This window comes from Ursus americanus, chromosome 19 (assembly GCF_024610735.1).
Source record: "Ursus americanus isolate L20-20 chromosome 19, mUrsAme1.1.p, whole genome shotgun sequence".
Lineage (NCBI taxonomy): Eukaryota > Metazoa > Chordata > Mammalia > Carnivora > Ursidae > Ursus > Ursus americanus.
Genome location: NC_142145.1, coordinates 54,861,667 through 54,878,271, shown reverse-complemented (window position 1 = coordinate 54,878,271; position 16,605 = coordinate 54,861,667). Strand labels below are relative to the sequence as shown.

The 16,605-nt window shown below is 39.8% G+C and overlaps 1 protein-coding gene across 4 annotated transcripts in view; it reads right to left on the bottom strand.

Moving 5' to 3' along the window:
• PTPRM (protein tyrosine phosphatase receptor type M) overlaps positions 1 to 16,605 on the bottom strand; it is a 745,411-nt gene that overhangs the window by 541,551 nt on the left and 187,255 nt on the right. For all 4 annotated transcript variants that reach the window (XM_087869969.1, XM_087869970.1, XM_045781827.2 and 1 more), the window contains exon 2: positions 14,319 to 14,441. In XM_087869969.1, the coding sequence (XP_087726095.1) occupies positions 14,319 to 14,441 (123 nt within the window). The remainder of the gene's footprint in view (positions 1 to 14,318; positions 14,442 to 16,605) is intronic.

The following is a 16,605-nucleotide window of genomic DNA, read 5'->3' as shown; positions in this document are numbered from 1 at the left end:
TACCTAAACTGAAGGGTATAAGTTAATCAAGAAAGAAAGGAACTATTAACTTTAAGCAGAAGATCCCTTGAAGCCAAGACGGTTTCAAAATCCCTCCCCTTGGGTGAGTGGGTATGGAAAGAGGCAAATGAGGAGAGCCTCTCTCTCTACTCCCTACACTGACCTCAGAAAATCTGGGACCAAAGTTTACCCTGCTGACTGGAAAAAGATCTGACCTCTGGGATTTTACTGTGGATCAAAACAAGGGCAGACTGTGGCATGAAAAAGGCGCAGAGGGTTTACATCTGCTCCCCTGGAGTTCCGGGGGCTCTCTGTTCTTTGCTTTGCTGTGAACATGTCATTAAAGAAAATACTGTTCTTATCCACTGGGGAAGGTCGCTAATGATAAAGACCTTATGAAACGCAAGAATAAATAAGAACTCTTAACCCGACCAAACGAGAGGAGGAAGAGAAGTGCAGAGGGCGTATTCATTAGCTCATGTGCAAAACCTGACCCCACATCTTAACTAGAGAAGTGTAGCAATGTCTACCTGGGGCAAGATGCAGCCCACCCAATAGAAGAGCAAAGAATTACACGTCTCCATCTGCTGGGGGACTTCAGGAATTACCCAGATTAGAAAGTGTGACTTGGCTTGAGCGCTTATTGAAAATCTTATCAAACGCAAGTTAAGTAAGAAACAAAAATACTACCCGGTTGCAGGGATAAGAAAGCGTCACTGGGCAGACTCGTCACAACTAAAACTTCCTTTACTTAAAAGCTGAAATGAAACAACATGCCATTTCTCTTTTTCAGGGAAAACAATGTATGACCCAAATGTAGGCATTTTATAAAGACATCCTCTCAGTGCGGGCAGCCCCTCCCTTCATATAATTCTACTCGAGGAAGAAGGCTGTATCTCCAGCCTGCGGGGGGCAGCTGTGCGTGCCAGCTCCAAGTGGGCAGATGGCCTCTTTCGGCTCTTGATTACATCTACCAAATCTTCGGAAGCCTTGTGGAAGTCTTCCCAGCCTGCAGAGGCCTCCGAATAACAGGGACTTTCTCCAGTGAGTCCCAGGCTTCAAAAGCCACCGTAAAGTCTAGGCAATTAGTAGATGAAATTAATCCTTAATGAGTCTTTGCCACTTCATAAATTTAATTTTCTTTTCTTCCAGTCAGTGCTTTATTCTATTTTAATACTCGGTCTGTCAAGTAAAGCATCGCCTGCTGGCACTTTGGTCATCTGTGACCGTCTTTATCTTCCAGGACATAAGAACACTGCCTGCCCACAGCGGGTGCTTTGCAAGTATTTCCTTACTGAAACAGAAAAGGTCCTAGCGCTAGAAAGAGCTAGAAAGGTCATCTGCTTCTGTCTTCTTCCTCAAGCTTAAGTATTAACTGTCTATAATAGCTGGACGAATCTATAAAGATCACCAGATTCCCCTGACAACTTTTTCCATGGCTGTGTTAACATTCAACTCAGAAAATGCTTATTTAACACGCCTTCTAAATATGAGCAAATGCAGTTAGAACTCCTATCTTTGGAAATGAATGTGTCATCTTACATAATGTGGCTACTGGAATCACGGAGATATGACTGGCAGGTTCACCCACAGGATTTGTTATCAGTTCATATGTATCTTTTATCGAGCAGGATTCCCAAGTCTCCCTGAGTAACGGCCGGTCACCTTTATATCACTTTGTCACTGCACATTTCATAATAAAAGGAGTTGAAATTATTTTATCATGACAATATATATGACAGTTCCACAGTTAAAAACCTCAGAAGTTGCGTTACCAATGAATTTATACAACTTCCCTACATGTGAGTTTAAATAATTCACTTTACCCAACCCTCTGCTGTCCAGAAAGCCTCTGCCCAAACAATTTCAAATATATGGATGTTAATCCTACTTTCAAATTTTTCTAGAGCATGATATTTCATAAACCCAACCTTCACAGAATTTGTAAAATTCAGCTATATGATTTTGTACAATGTAATTTGGGGTTTTGTTTTATTTTAAATAAAATACTTATTTTTATATTTATATATTTTGTATTTTTATTTAATAAATTAAAAATAAATATTTTATATACTCATATATTGATTTAAATACATAATATTTATATTTATACTAATAAATACCTTTTAATAATAGGAATGAAGTATTTATATTGTCTTTAGTCAAAAAGAAAAAGTGAGTTATGACACTCAGAGATACCCTTTTGGGAATATTTCCAGAATCTTCTTCCCTCCTTGCTTTGCCCCCCAGAATTGTCTGAGCCTTTAATCGTATATTGACAAGGAAGGCATTTCACTTAAGATAGTCTAGGTCAGCAGTTCTCAGAGTGTCTTCCAGGGACCCTGGAATCCCCAAGACCCTTTCAGGGAATCCACAAGGTCAAAACAGTTTTCATGATAATAATATGACATTATTTGACTATATTATTCCCATTTCATCCTCATTTACTCACAGATGCACATCACTGCTCTGCTGGCTAATGGAACATGTGCTTACACACTGTTTTCAAAATTTCTCAGTTTGAATTTCTAATTCAGAAACTATAAACACACTACCCAAATGAACAGCTCTTTAAATGTTTCAAAAAATATTTTTAAGAGTGTAAAGGGGCCCTAAGACCAAAGTTTGAGAACCACTCAACACACAACTGCAAAATCTCATGGCATAACACAAGGAAGTTTCTGTCTCCCTCAGGCGCATGCCCCCTGAAGTGCACTGAGTGTGTGTGTGTGTGTGTGTGTGTGTGTGTGTGTGTGTGTGCGCATGTGGGGGGCGGTGACAGAAGTCATTGCTCCATTTCCTCCCTCAGGCAGCCAGGCTAAAAGCATCCCAATGCTTCCACAATTAGCAAGGCAGGAAAAAGGGAAGAGAACATGGGGAATCTCAAACTGGCTGTAGGAGCTCTGCCTGAAAGGGACACATGTCACTTCTACTCACATTTCACCAGCCAAATCAGGTGTAGCCACATCTAAATCAAAGGGGACAGAAACACACAATCCTCCCATGTTTCTAGAAGGTGAAAGCTGAAAGCAGTTATTCAACAACACTACTGACTACGAGGGCTATCTCTTCATGCAGCTCATGTCTTCCCAGCATCTTTTCTTAAAATTATTCACCCTCACAATGATGTACGTACTCATGGGGCCTCAAGAAACACATTTCAGGAAACACATGGAGAAAAAGTATTTAAATATGACAGACATGAGTTCACATATTTAAGATTCTCTTCCACAATAATTGAGAAACATCAACTCTAAACAAAACATATTAGGGTATACTTGCCTGAGAAAAAGTATTTAAATATGACAGACATGAGTTCACATATTTAAGATTCTCTTCCACAATAATTGAGAAACATCAACTCTAAACGAAACATACTAGGGTATACTTGCCTGAGCTAGTGCTATTGTGTAAAAGAGGCTTTCTAAAAGCCTGTGTTTGACTGACGTGTAAAACCAATTATTTATAATAATTTGTGCCACTAACAGATGTCCAACACCTTTACATAAGAGCAAGACCCAGATCAATTCAAATAAATTACCATTCCTGTCTGAACTGACTCATCCAGCCCAAGTAACAAATTCACATGTCAATGGTGGGCTGACCCAATGACCCATCTGCTGAAAAATACAAACTGTATCATTTTGTTTCCCAAATAACAAGCATTGATTGCAGTGTTAGAAAGGTCACTTGTCATCAGCTGGGTCATTGACCTGCTGGCAAATTGCAGCCTGTCACTCCACAGTGAGCCAGGACCATCAGGAGGAGCAAAGGCATGTTGTGTTTATCGAGTACAATTGGGGAGGTGACGCCATTTTCACGAGATGTGTGTTTAATAGGATGAGTATCACAGTCAACAGACATGGAAAGAGAAAACAGCATGAAAAGGAATGACTGTAAGATATTTCATAATTTCCCAGGGTGACGACCAGAAACCTCCCTGATGTAGGAGAGGTTTAACATGCACTGAATCAAACCCAGTCTAGGTCTCCAAGTCTGATGCCAGGGATTTCAATATTTTGTACATGTTCTATGGGAAACAGAGTAAATGCAAAATGTCTCTTTCAAGTTCCTTAAAAGGAACCGGGGAAGATAAAATTAAGACACAACCTCATATCAGACAACCTAAAGCATACAAATAAGAACAGGCCATTTGAAAACCACATTTCCAGGGACGTCCTCTCTAAGAATGCTGCTACGGTCACGTGCTACCTGACATACCCGATTCCCACACTTACTGCTGTCTCAATTTGTCCACCCACCAGAGAGGCATTATGACTGCCCAGCCGACAATGAATTAAAAAGCCATATTTATTTCTCTTCCAACCATTAAGCTTTTAAATATCACTTTAAGATATAATTTATCACAATCTCCTAGAATAAAGTATCAGCCAACTATGCATTAAAGGCTACTTATTTAAAATAATGATCTGCACAATAATTTCATGGGGTTTGCCAAGAAATGCCGTATGATTTTTTCCTCTGTATTCAGCCCCATTTTAGGGACAGGATACAAATGAATACAGGCATGTATCCAAAAATAAAATTTAATAATTCCTCATGCATCCTCTTACAAAGTTTCAGTTAGCCACCAAAATATCTACCAATAGGATAACGATCTTTATCCTTGTACACTCACTGAGGCATATGACCACAGTGTAAAGCATGTGTCCTATTTTAGAGTCCTAAAATTACATCCCTGAAGTTAGTCACTCTCCATCAGTGCATCGGCTCCACTAAACCTCTCCAGTAAAGACCAAGGAATCGTCCTGATATGCTCGGAAAGGGAAGACATGGATCAACTTCGGTTTTCAAAATAGAACTATAAATATTTTCGATGCGATGTGACAGGATAGCATTTGGCCTAAAACGCATCCATGTACAATCATTGCTTTGGTATGGCCCCAAGTTGGTGCACCTCACTCTGGTGGCCTTTGTTTCCCCACACATACGGTAGCACGTTATGCTTAGTTTCAAAACTACACGCCAGTTAAAAAAGCAGTACAGTAAATACTTATATACGCTTGACCCAGACTTAACAATTGTTAACATCTTACCACATTTGCATTCTCTCTCAACACACACGTGTGTGCATGCATACATTTTTTTCTACACAGACACCCAGACACCCCTAAACACGTTACCACTGATCTCCCAAGAACAAGGTCATTCTCCTGCATATTCATATGCTTTGTGATATCTATCTACTAACCAAATTTCCTCATGACATCTTTTCCTGACACCCTCTAATGAGAAATTTTGAATTTTCCTCTATGCACACACAGTCAAATAATGTATTTTTTCCTCCTTTGCCAGAAATCAACAAATGACCTCCTTGCTTTGCATGTTCGCCAGCTCAGTATAGCTTAAGAGTCTTTCTTCCTCCAGGTATGATGTCCACAGTTCCCTGAGGCTCTGCAACTTCCCCAGTTGCACTGTGAGAGCATCTGCTCCCCAACCTCCACTCGCCACCTCAGGACAGATGTTCCTTCAGCCAGACATGCCCACCTGCTCTGGCCTCACACCCCATGCTCGCATGGCCCCTCTGGGGAGCACCTCCTTCCGGATGCCGTCTGCTCCCCCTCACCCGCCAGTCTCTCTCTGGGCAGCAGCCTGGCCCCACCAGAGCACTGGCCACCCCACTTCTACATGTCCTAGAAGATGGGGCGCAGTTCGTGGCCGATCTCCTCATGCCCAGAACAGACATCACCAGTGTCTCACACATAGCTGAACTCTCAAAGAGGCCTTCCATTTCTTCCTGGTCTTCAGGTAAAAAGAATAATCCAGGTGTAACCATTTCTTATTTAAATTTATTCATCTCTTGGATTCCTGGGGCCATGGAAAGTCTCAGAGGCACGTAACGGGGAGTCTGCGTCTGTGACTTTAACTTACCAGCAGCCCTGTAAGCTGGTGTATCAGTAGTCCACCCAAAACCCATTTGACCCAAAGATCCTGCCCTCCATAAGGTAGGGCATGTTGTGTTTATCAAGTACAATTGCTGCTTGGCAGCTCCAGACCCAACTGGCTTGTCTCCCTCAGGCCTCAGGCTCTCAGGTCTCTACAGAAATTGTTTTCCCATCCGCCCATCCCTACCAGGCTGCTGGCAGATGGGAAATCTGCATTCCAAAGACCCGCACTGAGTTTCACATCAAAGTCCACTGGCCCTGTCTTTTGACTCTTGTACCAAAGCGAGCTCCTCTTTCCCAACACTTTGGCCATGCCCAACTCCAGGGGGCCTAGCACACAGAACAAAGGGTATGTGAGAGCTGACCAGCTCCTCAGTGTGATTTCCTCAGGCTGGCTAACATAATGGACCCATCGCCCGCTCTGAACCCTTCTTGCATCCCTTTCTCTGCTCAGATTCGGAGAGATTTACCACCTCTCTCATGATTGGCCTATTTATTTCATTACTCGGCTTCACATAACTCTTATGATGTCATACAATTTTACAGGAAATCAAGCAAAGAATGAACATATTTTAAAAACACATATTTATATATACAGGCTCACCTGTATCCTTTTTAGAAATATTTAAAAAAATAGCTAGCCCCTGTTCTTACTTTCTGTGACAGTATTCAATCAGCCAAGACAAGATTTTAGAAAAAATTTAAAGGAGAACATTTGTTGAGCAATGACTATAAACGACTGAAATAAGCGATCACACATATTACAATGGCCCCGGGCCCTCCGGAAACAATTAACTATTAAAAATCAAAACATTTTTCAAAAAACAAAAAACAAAAACAAAAACAACAACACAAAACCAAGACTGCCCTGATCTTGAAAGTCCTTGCGTATGAAAACTGAATCATTGAAAACATTATGTCAAGTGACATAAGCCAGACACAAAAGGACAAATACTGTCTGACTCCACTTCTATGAGGGACCCAGAGTAGTCAACTTCACAGAGACAGGAAGTAGAATGGGGGTTACCAGAGCCTGGGTGGAGGAAGGAATGGGGACGTAGTGTCTCATGGGTGCAGAGTTTGGGGAAGATAAAAAAAAGTTCTGGAGACAGATGGTGGAGATAGTTGCACAGCAATGTGAATGTACTTAGTACCACTGAACCCTTAAAAATGGTTTATATGGTCAATTTTATGTTGTTTATACCCACATTAAAGCTATCCAGAGCCCCATCCTGTTTGATTAAGAACTCCCCACAGATCACTGATCTGAAATGGGTTTTTTAAATTACATTCTAAAGTTATTTTTCTAAATTTTATAATTTGTAATAGAGAATTCATAATTTATAATAGAGAATACATCTCCAGTCCAATTTCTTTCACTGTGTCTCATCATTCACTGTTGAACTGGAAACCCACCTGAATCCTCACGAAGGCGATCTGAGTGAGATGTGGAGGAGTTCCCATCAGTGTCTATCTTACATCTGGATGGCAGGCAGGCATTTCTCAATGGGACACTTAAATGAGATTTCCAAGGACAACAAAACTGTTTTTATTTCCTGAGTCTGATGACTGGAAACATTCAGAATCAAGCCAAAAGATGGCAATTTAATGACCATCCCTAAAAAAATTAAGTGTTATTTTGATTATGAAGTTATACTTGATCGTAAAGGAAATGTGTGACATAGAAATGATAAGGCAATTACCCCCAATCCTCCAATCCTGAAATAAACATTGTTAGTATTTTAATGGACTTCTTTCAGCTTGCTTTTTTAATCAATTCAAAAATTATATGAAGGTCTATATCTTCTGCTTCTTATTCAATATCATTTAGAAGAGAAAATAAGAACTTGGCATGAACTTTACTCAGAGTCCAAATTAAGCTAAGAGATGAATTCATACCAAATTACTCCTGAAAAATTACTTAATAATAATAAAAGAAGGACATTTCTTGCATATTGTGCTGGGCCAGGTATGAGGTCAAACTCCCAAAGCTGATTATCTTGTTTCACCTGGTCAACAACCCTATGCAGCAGGTTCTAAACACATCTCCACAGCCTTCAGGATCCTGTAAGACTGACCGCCCCACTCCATCCAGCAGAACTCACCTCTGACCCCAAGCTTGGCTCCTGCTCTTGCCTCTGCCCAGATGACTCAAACTCCATGTTCTCCTTGACCTCAACAGGATCTCCGTCTCTGCTCCCAGAGCACTTCTGCAGAGAGGCTGATCCTGTCTCCTGCTCCCATCACTTGCTAGGCCCTTATCCTGATGTAGCTTTTCGCCACAGCCCTTAGCACCATCCCACCATCCCAGTGTATGTCTCTACCTATTAGCTCCTGCCTGCCTCCCCCGCAGGATGCAATCAGCAAGGGGACAGAGCTTACTGGTGCAGCTCCAGCATGGACAGCCAGGCCCATGGCCGTCACCCCACAAACATATATGACTAACTCAGACTTCACAGATGAGGAGGCTAGGAAACTTAGAGCTTAAGAAGCTTCAAGGTTAATAACGACAAAGTGACAGAGCCAGTATCTGACCTAGAGGGAACCTGCAGCCCCCACAATGAATAAGCCTTCATGTTCCTTTTCAGAAGATCCAGAAAGTTGCCCCATGGAATGAAGACTACCCCTCACTAGGTGCATGTGCTCATGTGGGAAGACCACTCCTCAGTACTCAGAGGAGCGAAACTGGGAGCTGGCTCTCCGACCTGTAAGCCTGGAGCAGGTTTAACTTCTCTGAACTTCAGTCTCCTAAGATATAAAATAGAGATAATGCCTCCCAATCTTCCAGGGTCCTCGTGAGGATCAAAGACACACAGCAAAGAAGCAAACTTTGTTAACTGCTAAGAGTCATTTACATGTACGAGATTCCTTTGTTGAGAAAGGAGAATGATTCGAGGGTACTGGGCTGCCACTTGCCTGCAATATAGATTTTTTTTTTTTGCTCTTGTTTTTATTTTATTTTTTTTTTTTGAAGGGACAAAGCATCCAAGAAAGCTAAATTTCATGCTATAGTGTGGTGAGTCTAATGAACCAAATTTTGTATTACCTTTTAAGTATTCAATTCCACAAAGTCATTAATAAATCAGGGAATATGTGGTCTTAAAGGATAGAATCTTTGGCAATCCAAGAACCATCTTACCAGACTAAGGATGAAAGGTGCCCTGGGGAGGGGTCCTTACTTGGCTCACTCAGTGATGAATCCCGATGTGATGAATAACAATGCCTAGCACATCGCAGGTGTTAGGTAAATATTTGTTGAATGTTGACAGATTCAAAGAATGAATGAGATAATTAGACAACTGTCTGAATATTCCGTGCCAAAAATACTACTCACTAGATACACACTGAAATTTAAGGAGGAAAAATGCCTTTTCAACCCCATAGTCTTCTTCTCAACACTCACCAAACCTTGCATAAGCCCTGAAGTGTGAATAAACAGGGAAGTCTTCCCTAGCAAGAGGAAAATATGCCTGATGAACCGACCCAAAGAGGAACTCCAATCCCTTTGTCTGTCAATCCGTCATCTTTCCCAAATGTGAAACTGACCCTACATAATCACTTTTTCTATTTTCTGGGTCATCACACTCAGAGTGCATATTGCCTCTCCATCCAGCACTTCTCTCTCTGCCTTTCATAGGGGCACCCGCAGAAATGACTCAATCCTTAGTCATAGCATCTCCGCGAAGATCAGAAACACCAGCTCTCCCAGTTTGCAACATATAAACTAAGGGTGGAAGGCTGCATGAGCTTTCCCTAGTTACATGCTACAACTCCTGTTAAGTTTTCCTAGCACCGGGAACCAAATTCACTTAATTATAGCTCTGCTGGAGATGATTTCTTAGACCATGTCAGGTATAAACAAATGTCAATATTATGAGTTATCAAATGGCTATGGTTGTAAGCTATCTTTACATTTTTAATATTATGGACAGGTTTATTGTTTTATTTATTTATGTATTTATGTATATGTTTATTTATTATTTATTGTTTTAATTTTTATATAAGATAAAGTTGCATTTTCTTATACATCAGACAGGGAACTTGTTAAATATCCATTTTATAGAACTCGAGCATGAAGGTACAAACAATATCCTTTAATGAAATATAAAAACATAAAAACATATAAAAGTATAAAAACAGTTGTCGGACTGTGCAGGTGTTTTTACATGACAAAACACTTCTCAATACTTCCTGATCTACTCTGAAAATTACACAATGTACTGCTACAGAAAGTGATAGAATACAACAGTGCTAAGAAAACGTACTAGGTTATTATTTGGTTACTTAATCAAGGATTCTTGTGCTCAAGGTCGTAATCCTCATGATAAAGTTTACGAAAATTCCCTATTGTTAATGGAGATCAACTGATAGGAAATAAACCACTTACCAATAAAGAGAAACCACGTGTGGCATAGTTTTACCATCAAACAAACTGGTTCAGAGACAGCGGCAAAAGTAAATCTCCAACATAAACGTCAGCTTCCAATACAAAAATTTAAATGGCATTTGGTCTTTATTTGCCTTAAATATGTATTTCCAGAGCCAGTGTCACAGCCTTCGAGTTATCAAGTCAGCTTATATAAAGTTATCAAGTCAGCTTATATAAAGCTCCAGACTGTATTTAAATTTTTTAGATGTGGCTAAAAATGACCTCGCACATGAAGATACAGAGAAACAAACCATACACACACGAAAGCATCGATCTCAAAAAAAGACCCAGGAAAAGTAAAATTTAAATTAGAGCAAATTTAGAGTAAAAATTTCAGTCTTTCACCGTCATAATTTTCAAAATCATATTACTGGATTATCTGCTTATTAGAATCACAAGAGTCCCACAGGGATGATGGTATTAAGCAATAAAGAAAATCACAACGCTTTTGAATAGAAAGCAAATTTATGAGAAAGATAGAGAAAATCCCTAATCATCATGTTTTTTCTTACTGATTTTAACGGCCTAATGTTTGGAAAATGTATCATCTGAAAGTAAAAGAAAATATGACATAGTACTTGGGTATTAATAGTTATAATATGAATACAGAAGCAATAACAATGTAAACTGAGTCCAAAGCAACAATCATAGGCTGACGCCAAAATGGTCTAAGACGGGTCAGCAACACTTTTCCATAAAGGACCAGACAGACAGTAAATATCTAGGCTTAGTGAACCCTACAGTGTCTGTTGTGGTGTCTGTCCTCCGCTCTGCCACTGTCGCTTGAAACCAATCACAGACGATATTTAATAAATACACAAGGCTCCATGCCAGGAAAACTTTGTTTATGGACGCTGAAATTTGAATTTCATGTGTCACAAAATATTATTATTATTTAGATTTTTTTCAACCATGTAAAAACATAAAAACCATTCTTAGCTTTCGAGCCATCCAAAAACTCGCAGCAGGCTGGATGTGGCCTGAGGACACAGTGCGCCAGCCCTTGGTCTGAGGCGCCACAGAACCATCCTACACACGAGAGAAGACATGCAAATATACGTGTGGGAACAAATCCAACCATACTGTAAATACAGGTTTAAAGAAATGAGCCCTCAGGAAGCATTGCTGGTATCTGATTTTGCCACCCATTTACCCCGACCATTTCATAAAACTGATTTCTGTTTTAGTCCAAGAGGGTCAGCTTTGGAATTCGTTTTTTGAAATAAATCATGTTATACATATTAATGCAAAAGGAGGAGGAGGAGGAAGAGAAAACCCTTGTAACTAAATAGTACTTAAAGCAACTCATGGTTAAATTATCTATACACATTGGAAACTCTGTTTTAAAATCCATACCGTAGGATACTATATGCAAAGTTTTTAGGATGATATTTCCTTATTTCTAACAATGAAATTTCATTGAGAATTTAACTTCTCACTGCACGTGGACAGGTCAGCTGAGCACTAGTCCATATCCTTAATAACATAGGAGCTATTGCTCTTAAACACTGCCGGTCTAGGCGACACTTAATAATACAGGACTTAGATTGTTCACTAATTGTGTTTTTGTAACTCTCTTTCCCAAGTACATAAGTTCCTAGAGAGAAAGGTTCATTTCTTATAAACTTTCACCCCCACAGTAATTAGCATCATGATTAGCATATAGTAGTGCTCAAAGGAATTTTTGTAATGGCTAAAGTCTGTTTAATGAATAGGAGGGAAAAAATACTATTATTGGCAATTCTATGTTATGGCAGAAATTTAGTCTAATGGAACAACTACCAATTTTCAGAAATCTCATCTGGACCCATGCCCGCCGACATCATCAGAGGAAAGAGGAACCAGACTGCTAGTCTTGCCCCAAATCCCTCCAGACCTGCTGTCACCCAACCACCCACATATCCCCACAGTGACCTGCACCCTATTTGAGGGCCAGGGTTGAGGGCACACCTTTTGTAACTATCAAAAATCAGATGGAACTGAGAAACGTGTTGGAAGATACAACATTCAGAGACCTGAAGTTACAAAGGCCTGATATTAATTGCCAAGTATTCCATTAGTCAACAGAAGTAGAATAAATTCAAAGTGTTTAAATGCCTCCACTTTATTCTTCCAAAGGCAGAAAAGCCTTTAAAAGCCAGATGCTTGCAAAGTTGCTTCCCCTTTGTTCTTTCATTTACCCAAACGACTGTTTCAGGATGCAACTCGTCTTGATCTTTATTACCATTTTTGTAATGGCCTCTGCTAGGAACCCATCCTTTCTATTATTTAGAACTTGGACAATTTGCTCTGAGATGCTATTATGGGAAATAAGAAAGAAGGAAAGGACAAGATGATGACAAGAAATTATACCTCCCCCTCAACAGAGGAAGGTTGGTCATCATGTGACAAAAACAGAACCCATGAAGGCTGAAAAAGATATTGCAATATTGGGGCTCCTTTGTAAAAGTCAATTTTTCTAAGACAGTCTTCAAACTAAAGGACCACAATAATTAAATCTACTAGCCAATATGAAAAATTATAACTTTCTTTCATTCTTTTTTCTTTTTATCTTTTTTTAAACTAAATTAGAAAATAATAAGAAAAGCTTGAGTGCACTCTTGTGGCAGACTCTCCCAGGACTAAATCTGAGCACCCTGGTCCCCACTACCTCGACCGCAGCCATCCCCAGCCTTTCTGGACACAGGCTGGATCCTCAAGAGAGAACAGTCGACACCCATAAGGCATTTTGGGGTGAGAAGCCTATCTGGAGAAGGACAGCTCTGGGTCAGGAACTCTGCCATACCCTTCTTCTCTTTCCCCACTCCCTGGCAAGCATGAAAGCAAGAGCTGGAATTTGTAAAAAACAACTAAAGTACCACTTACTCAAGCATAAGTCATATTCAAAAGCACACACACATACAGGAAAAAAAGAGACAGAATGTTAGCTGGGGGAAAATAACTAAAAGCTGGAAACATGTGAAGTCCAGCAAAGCTGCAGTGCTAAGGAGCTCAGTTTTCCCTTCTTCGAAGTTATAAGGAGATAAACGTGGGAAGGAGAGGGAAAGAACATGGCAGGCATCATAACTGTCAAAGCTTAGTGAAGAACGATGGTAAACTCTACTTCCTACTTAAAAGCTACCTTTACAAGATGACTTACTAAATGCAATTATTGCTACATTTGCATGCATTAACGAAGAACTTTGCAGTTACAAGAAAGTACAAAAAATGTGTTTTATCTAAAATCCAAATCAGAATAATGTTTTGCAGTTTGAACCCTGACTAGGGCACACTGTCACCCCTTCGTAACATTAATCAACATATCTAAACTCCTAGAGTGCTGTCCAACACCACCACCTGCAAAGGGTGTCGATTAAAATGACCAAGTTCCAATGTGATTAATGGTCCCTTGTCACCACCTTCCCCCTCTTCCTTCAAAATAAGTAGAATTCTTGCTGGTGGTTCACTGGAGCAAATGTCTTTCACTCATCAGGAAATTTACAAAACACTTCTACAGAAAAAGAAGGATCCACATGTGTGCCTCACCATTTCATCTTTGGTGCCAAGTGAGCCCCTGAGGCTGACAAGGTTCAAGGTATTCTCCAAGGTCTCCCATTTGTGACAGAGACTTTGTTATTTGGATTTCCCAGCTAGAGTTCCATCCACTAGACACATTTGCCAGAAGAGACATCCATCTATTTCCCATATCTGCTGCTTTGGAAAGGATCAACTGGGGAATGCCCATTAATCTAGCTCAGGTGTACCCAAAGATAAAGGAAGTAAACTTTAATTAGACTTTAAAGGAAGAGATACAAAGGTGAACTCTTTGTACTTTGCAACTGGTCCTCTTAATTGTACTATTCTCACTAGTTAATCACCTTGGGCTGCCACGCTCAAAGGCCAACACCCTCACTCATTCAGCCAATGCCCAATGAATATTTACTGTGATTCAGACTCTTGTGAAGCTTTGATTTTAAAAAGAAAATTTAGAACTACATGCAAACCTGATGGCATCCATGGATCAGAAGTTGGTTTGGTCAAGGTGTTCACCTGCTCCCAGTTGAAGTCATCATCTTCAGCTTGACTATATCCACAGGTGCTGTATGGCTCATCAAAAAGGCAACCACCTAAAATGTAAAGAATGAAAAGTAATGTAAGCAATGAATAGACCTCTGGAATAAGCTATGATAATTGCAGGTAACTGTAAACCTACGTGATACCACACTAAATTTGATTTGACCTTTGTGTCCAAGTACTATGGATCTTGACCCTACTGTAGCCTAAATGCTAAGTGCTAACCAAGCTGAGTCTTACCCATGCCTTGCCATAGTGCTATACTATACCGTTCCTCCAAAGAATCCCATGTGTGTATAATCCAAACAAAAGTAGACCTGAGCAAATTTATAATTCTTATTTTCCAGATTTGCAGGAATTTGGAATAATTGACCTTGTGTTCAAAACTTTACTAGGATTGCCCTCGGTATTCAACATGTTTTTAATAGAAAAAAATAATAACGTGTCCAAAAAATTAAAAGAGAAATGCTTTCACCATAACATTGGCACAATGTCAGGGGGAAGAATGCAGTAGAGACCATGAGCATAGCCTGCAAAATATTTTTCTAAGAATTATTCTAAATCTAAGATAAAAACAGGTTTCACTTTAATACTTTGGAGACTTGAGGTCTTAATAGTACAAGAGATTATAAATTTGCTTATAGTCCACACAATTTTTAAGGGCAAGAATAAATTCAAAACTAAACATGTGGTAAACATCTGCTTAATTCTGATGCTAGAAATGAAGCAACTTAAAGAAACAAAGAATAAAAGAAGATGCAGTTTTACAAAGCAGTTCAGCTGTTTCGGCATCCTGGAGCACACTGACGATTTTAAGTCCCATCCACATCCTCTTAAATGTCTCCTGTTACTTTGAATTATTACAGTACCAAATCTTTTCACCAGTGTTTCACATTGTGATTATACTGTAGATCACATTAATTATTACGAAAATTCTGACATCCATTATATAATGCTATTACTTATATTAATTAAAACTGTTAATTATAATTACTTTCCAATGATGAGAATGAAGGGTTCTGGTCAAGAAAATATAAAAATAAGAATATTATTGCACCATGTCTACAGTGTATGCCCAGGCAGCAAGAAGAAAAATAAAATAGCAATTGTACAAACTCAGAGGTAAAGACAGATGTTAGAGGTCACCTAGGCCAACTTCCACCCAAATGCTTACATAAACTCTACAACCTTCTAGACGGCTAGACAGCTCTGAATAGGTGAGGCATTCAGAAAACTTAGAAATGCATCCCTACCTGGTAGACAATTCCCCCTTTAAAAAGGCCCAAACTCTGCTTTTTCAAAAGTATACTCATTTATCTTAGCTCTACCCAAAGAAATAGCACAGAACATTTCAGCTCTCACACAGGAAAGCTGATCATTTAAAAGAGCTGTCATGTTCTAAGTCTTCACTTCTCTGGGAAAAACATGTCTTGCTTCCCCCAATTCCTCCTACTAGAAGGTTTTCAGATTTTCACTGCCCTGGTGGGTGTTGTCTGTGTTACCAGCACTCTTCCAAAACAATGGCTGGAGCCAGAATTCAACAGACTACTTCTCCGGACCTCACATTCTTTCCTGGGAGACTGGTGGTCCATTCTGAGCTTCCGTGAGCCTCACGCCCCATACGTCTTTTACAGACCGCTGCCATTGGACCGTTTCCCCTCTCTTGTAATAAGGTAAGTGACTTTCTGAATTTGAACTCAGGGCTGCACATGGATCCTTTACTAAACCCCCTCTCACTGTTTTCCATGCATTACTCCAGCCTGCTGAGAGCTTTCGGAATCCTGACTTTATCATTCGGCTGTTAGTCATCCTACCTAGACTTGGGTTATCTGCCGATTTGATAAGCATACATTCTTTTTTTTTTTAATAATAATATTTTTTATTATATTATGTTAGTCACCATACAATACATCCCTATGTCTGCCTCCAAATCGCTGATAAAAAAATGTTAAACAGGCAGAGTCAAGGGACCTCATATCATTTTAGAAGGTCTCTCCCAGCTTTCTAGCTCTGTCTTAGTTGTTAGCTCCAGGCATGATGGTGAAATTAGTGACCCTGGACACTGTCTTCTGCGACACTTGAACAGAACTGGTCAATTAAGCATTCCACTGAGAACAGAAACTCATTACAAAGATATAGCACTAACTCAATATTTCACCTTGACAACAATGTGTAATTTATACTTCCCTCCTACTCAGCTTTAACAAGTTCAGAAAC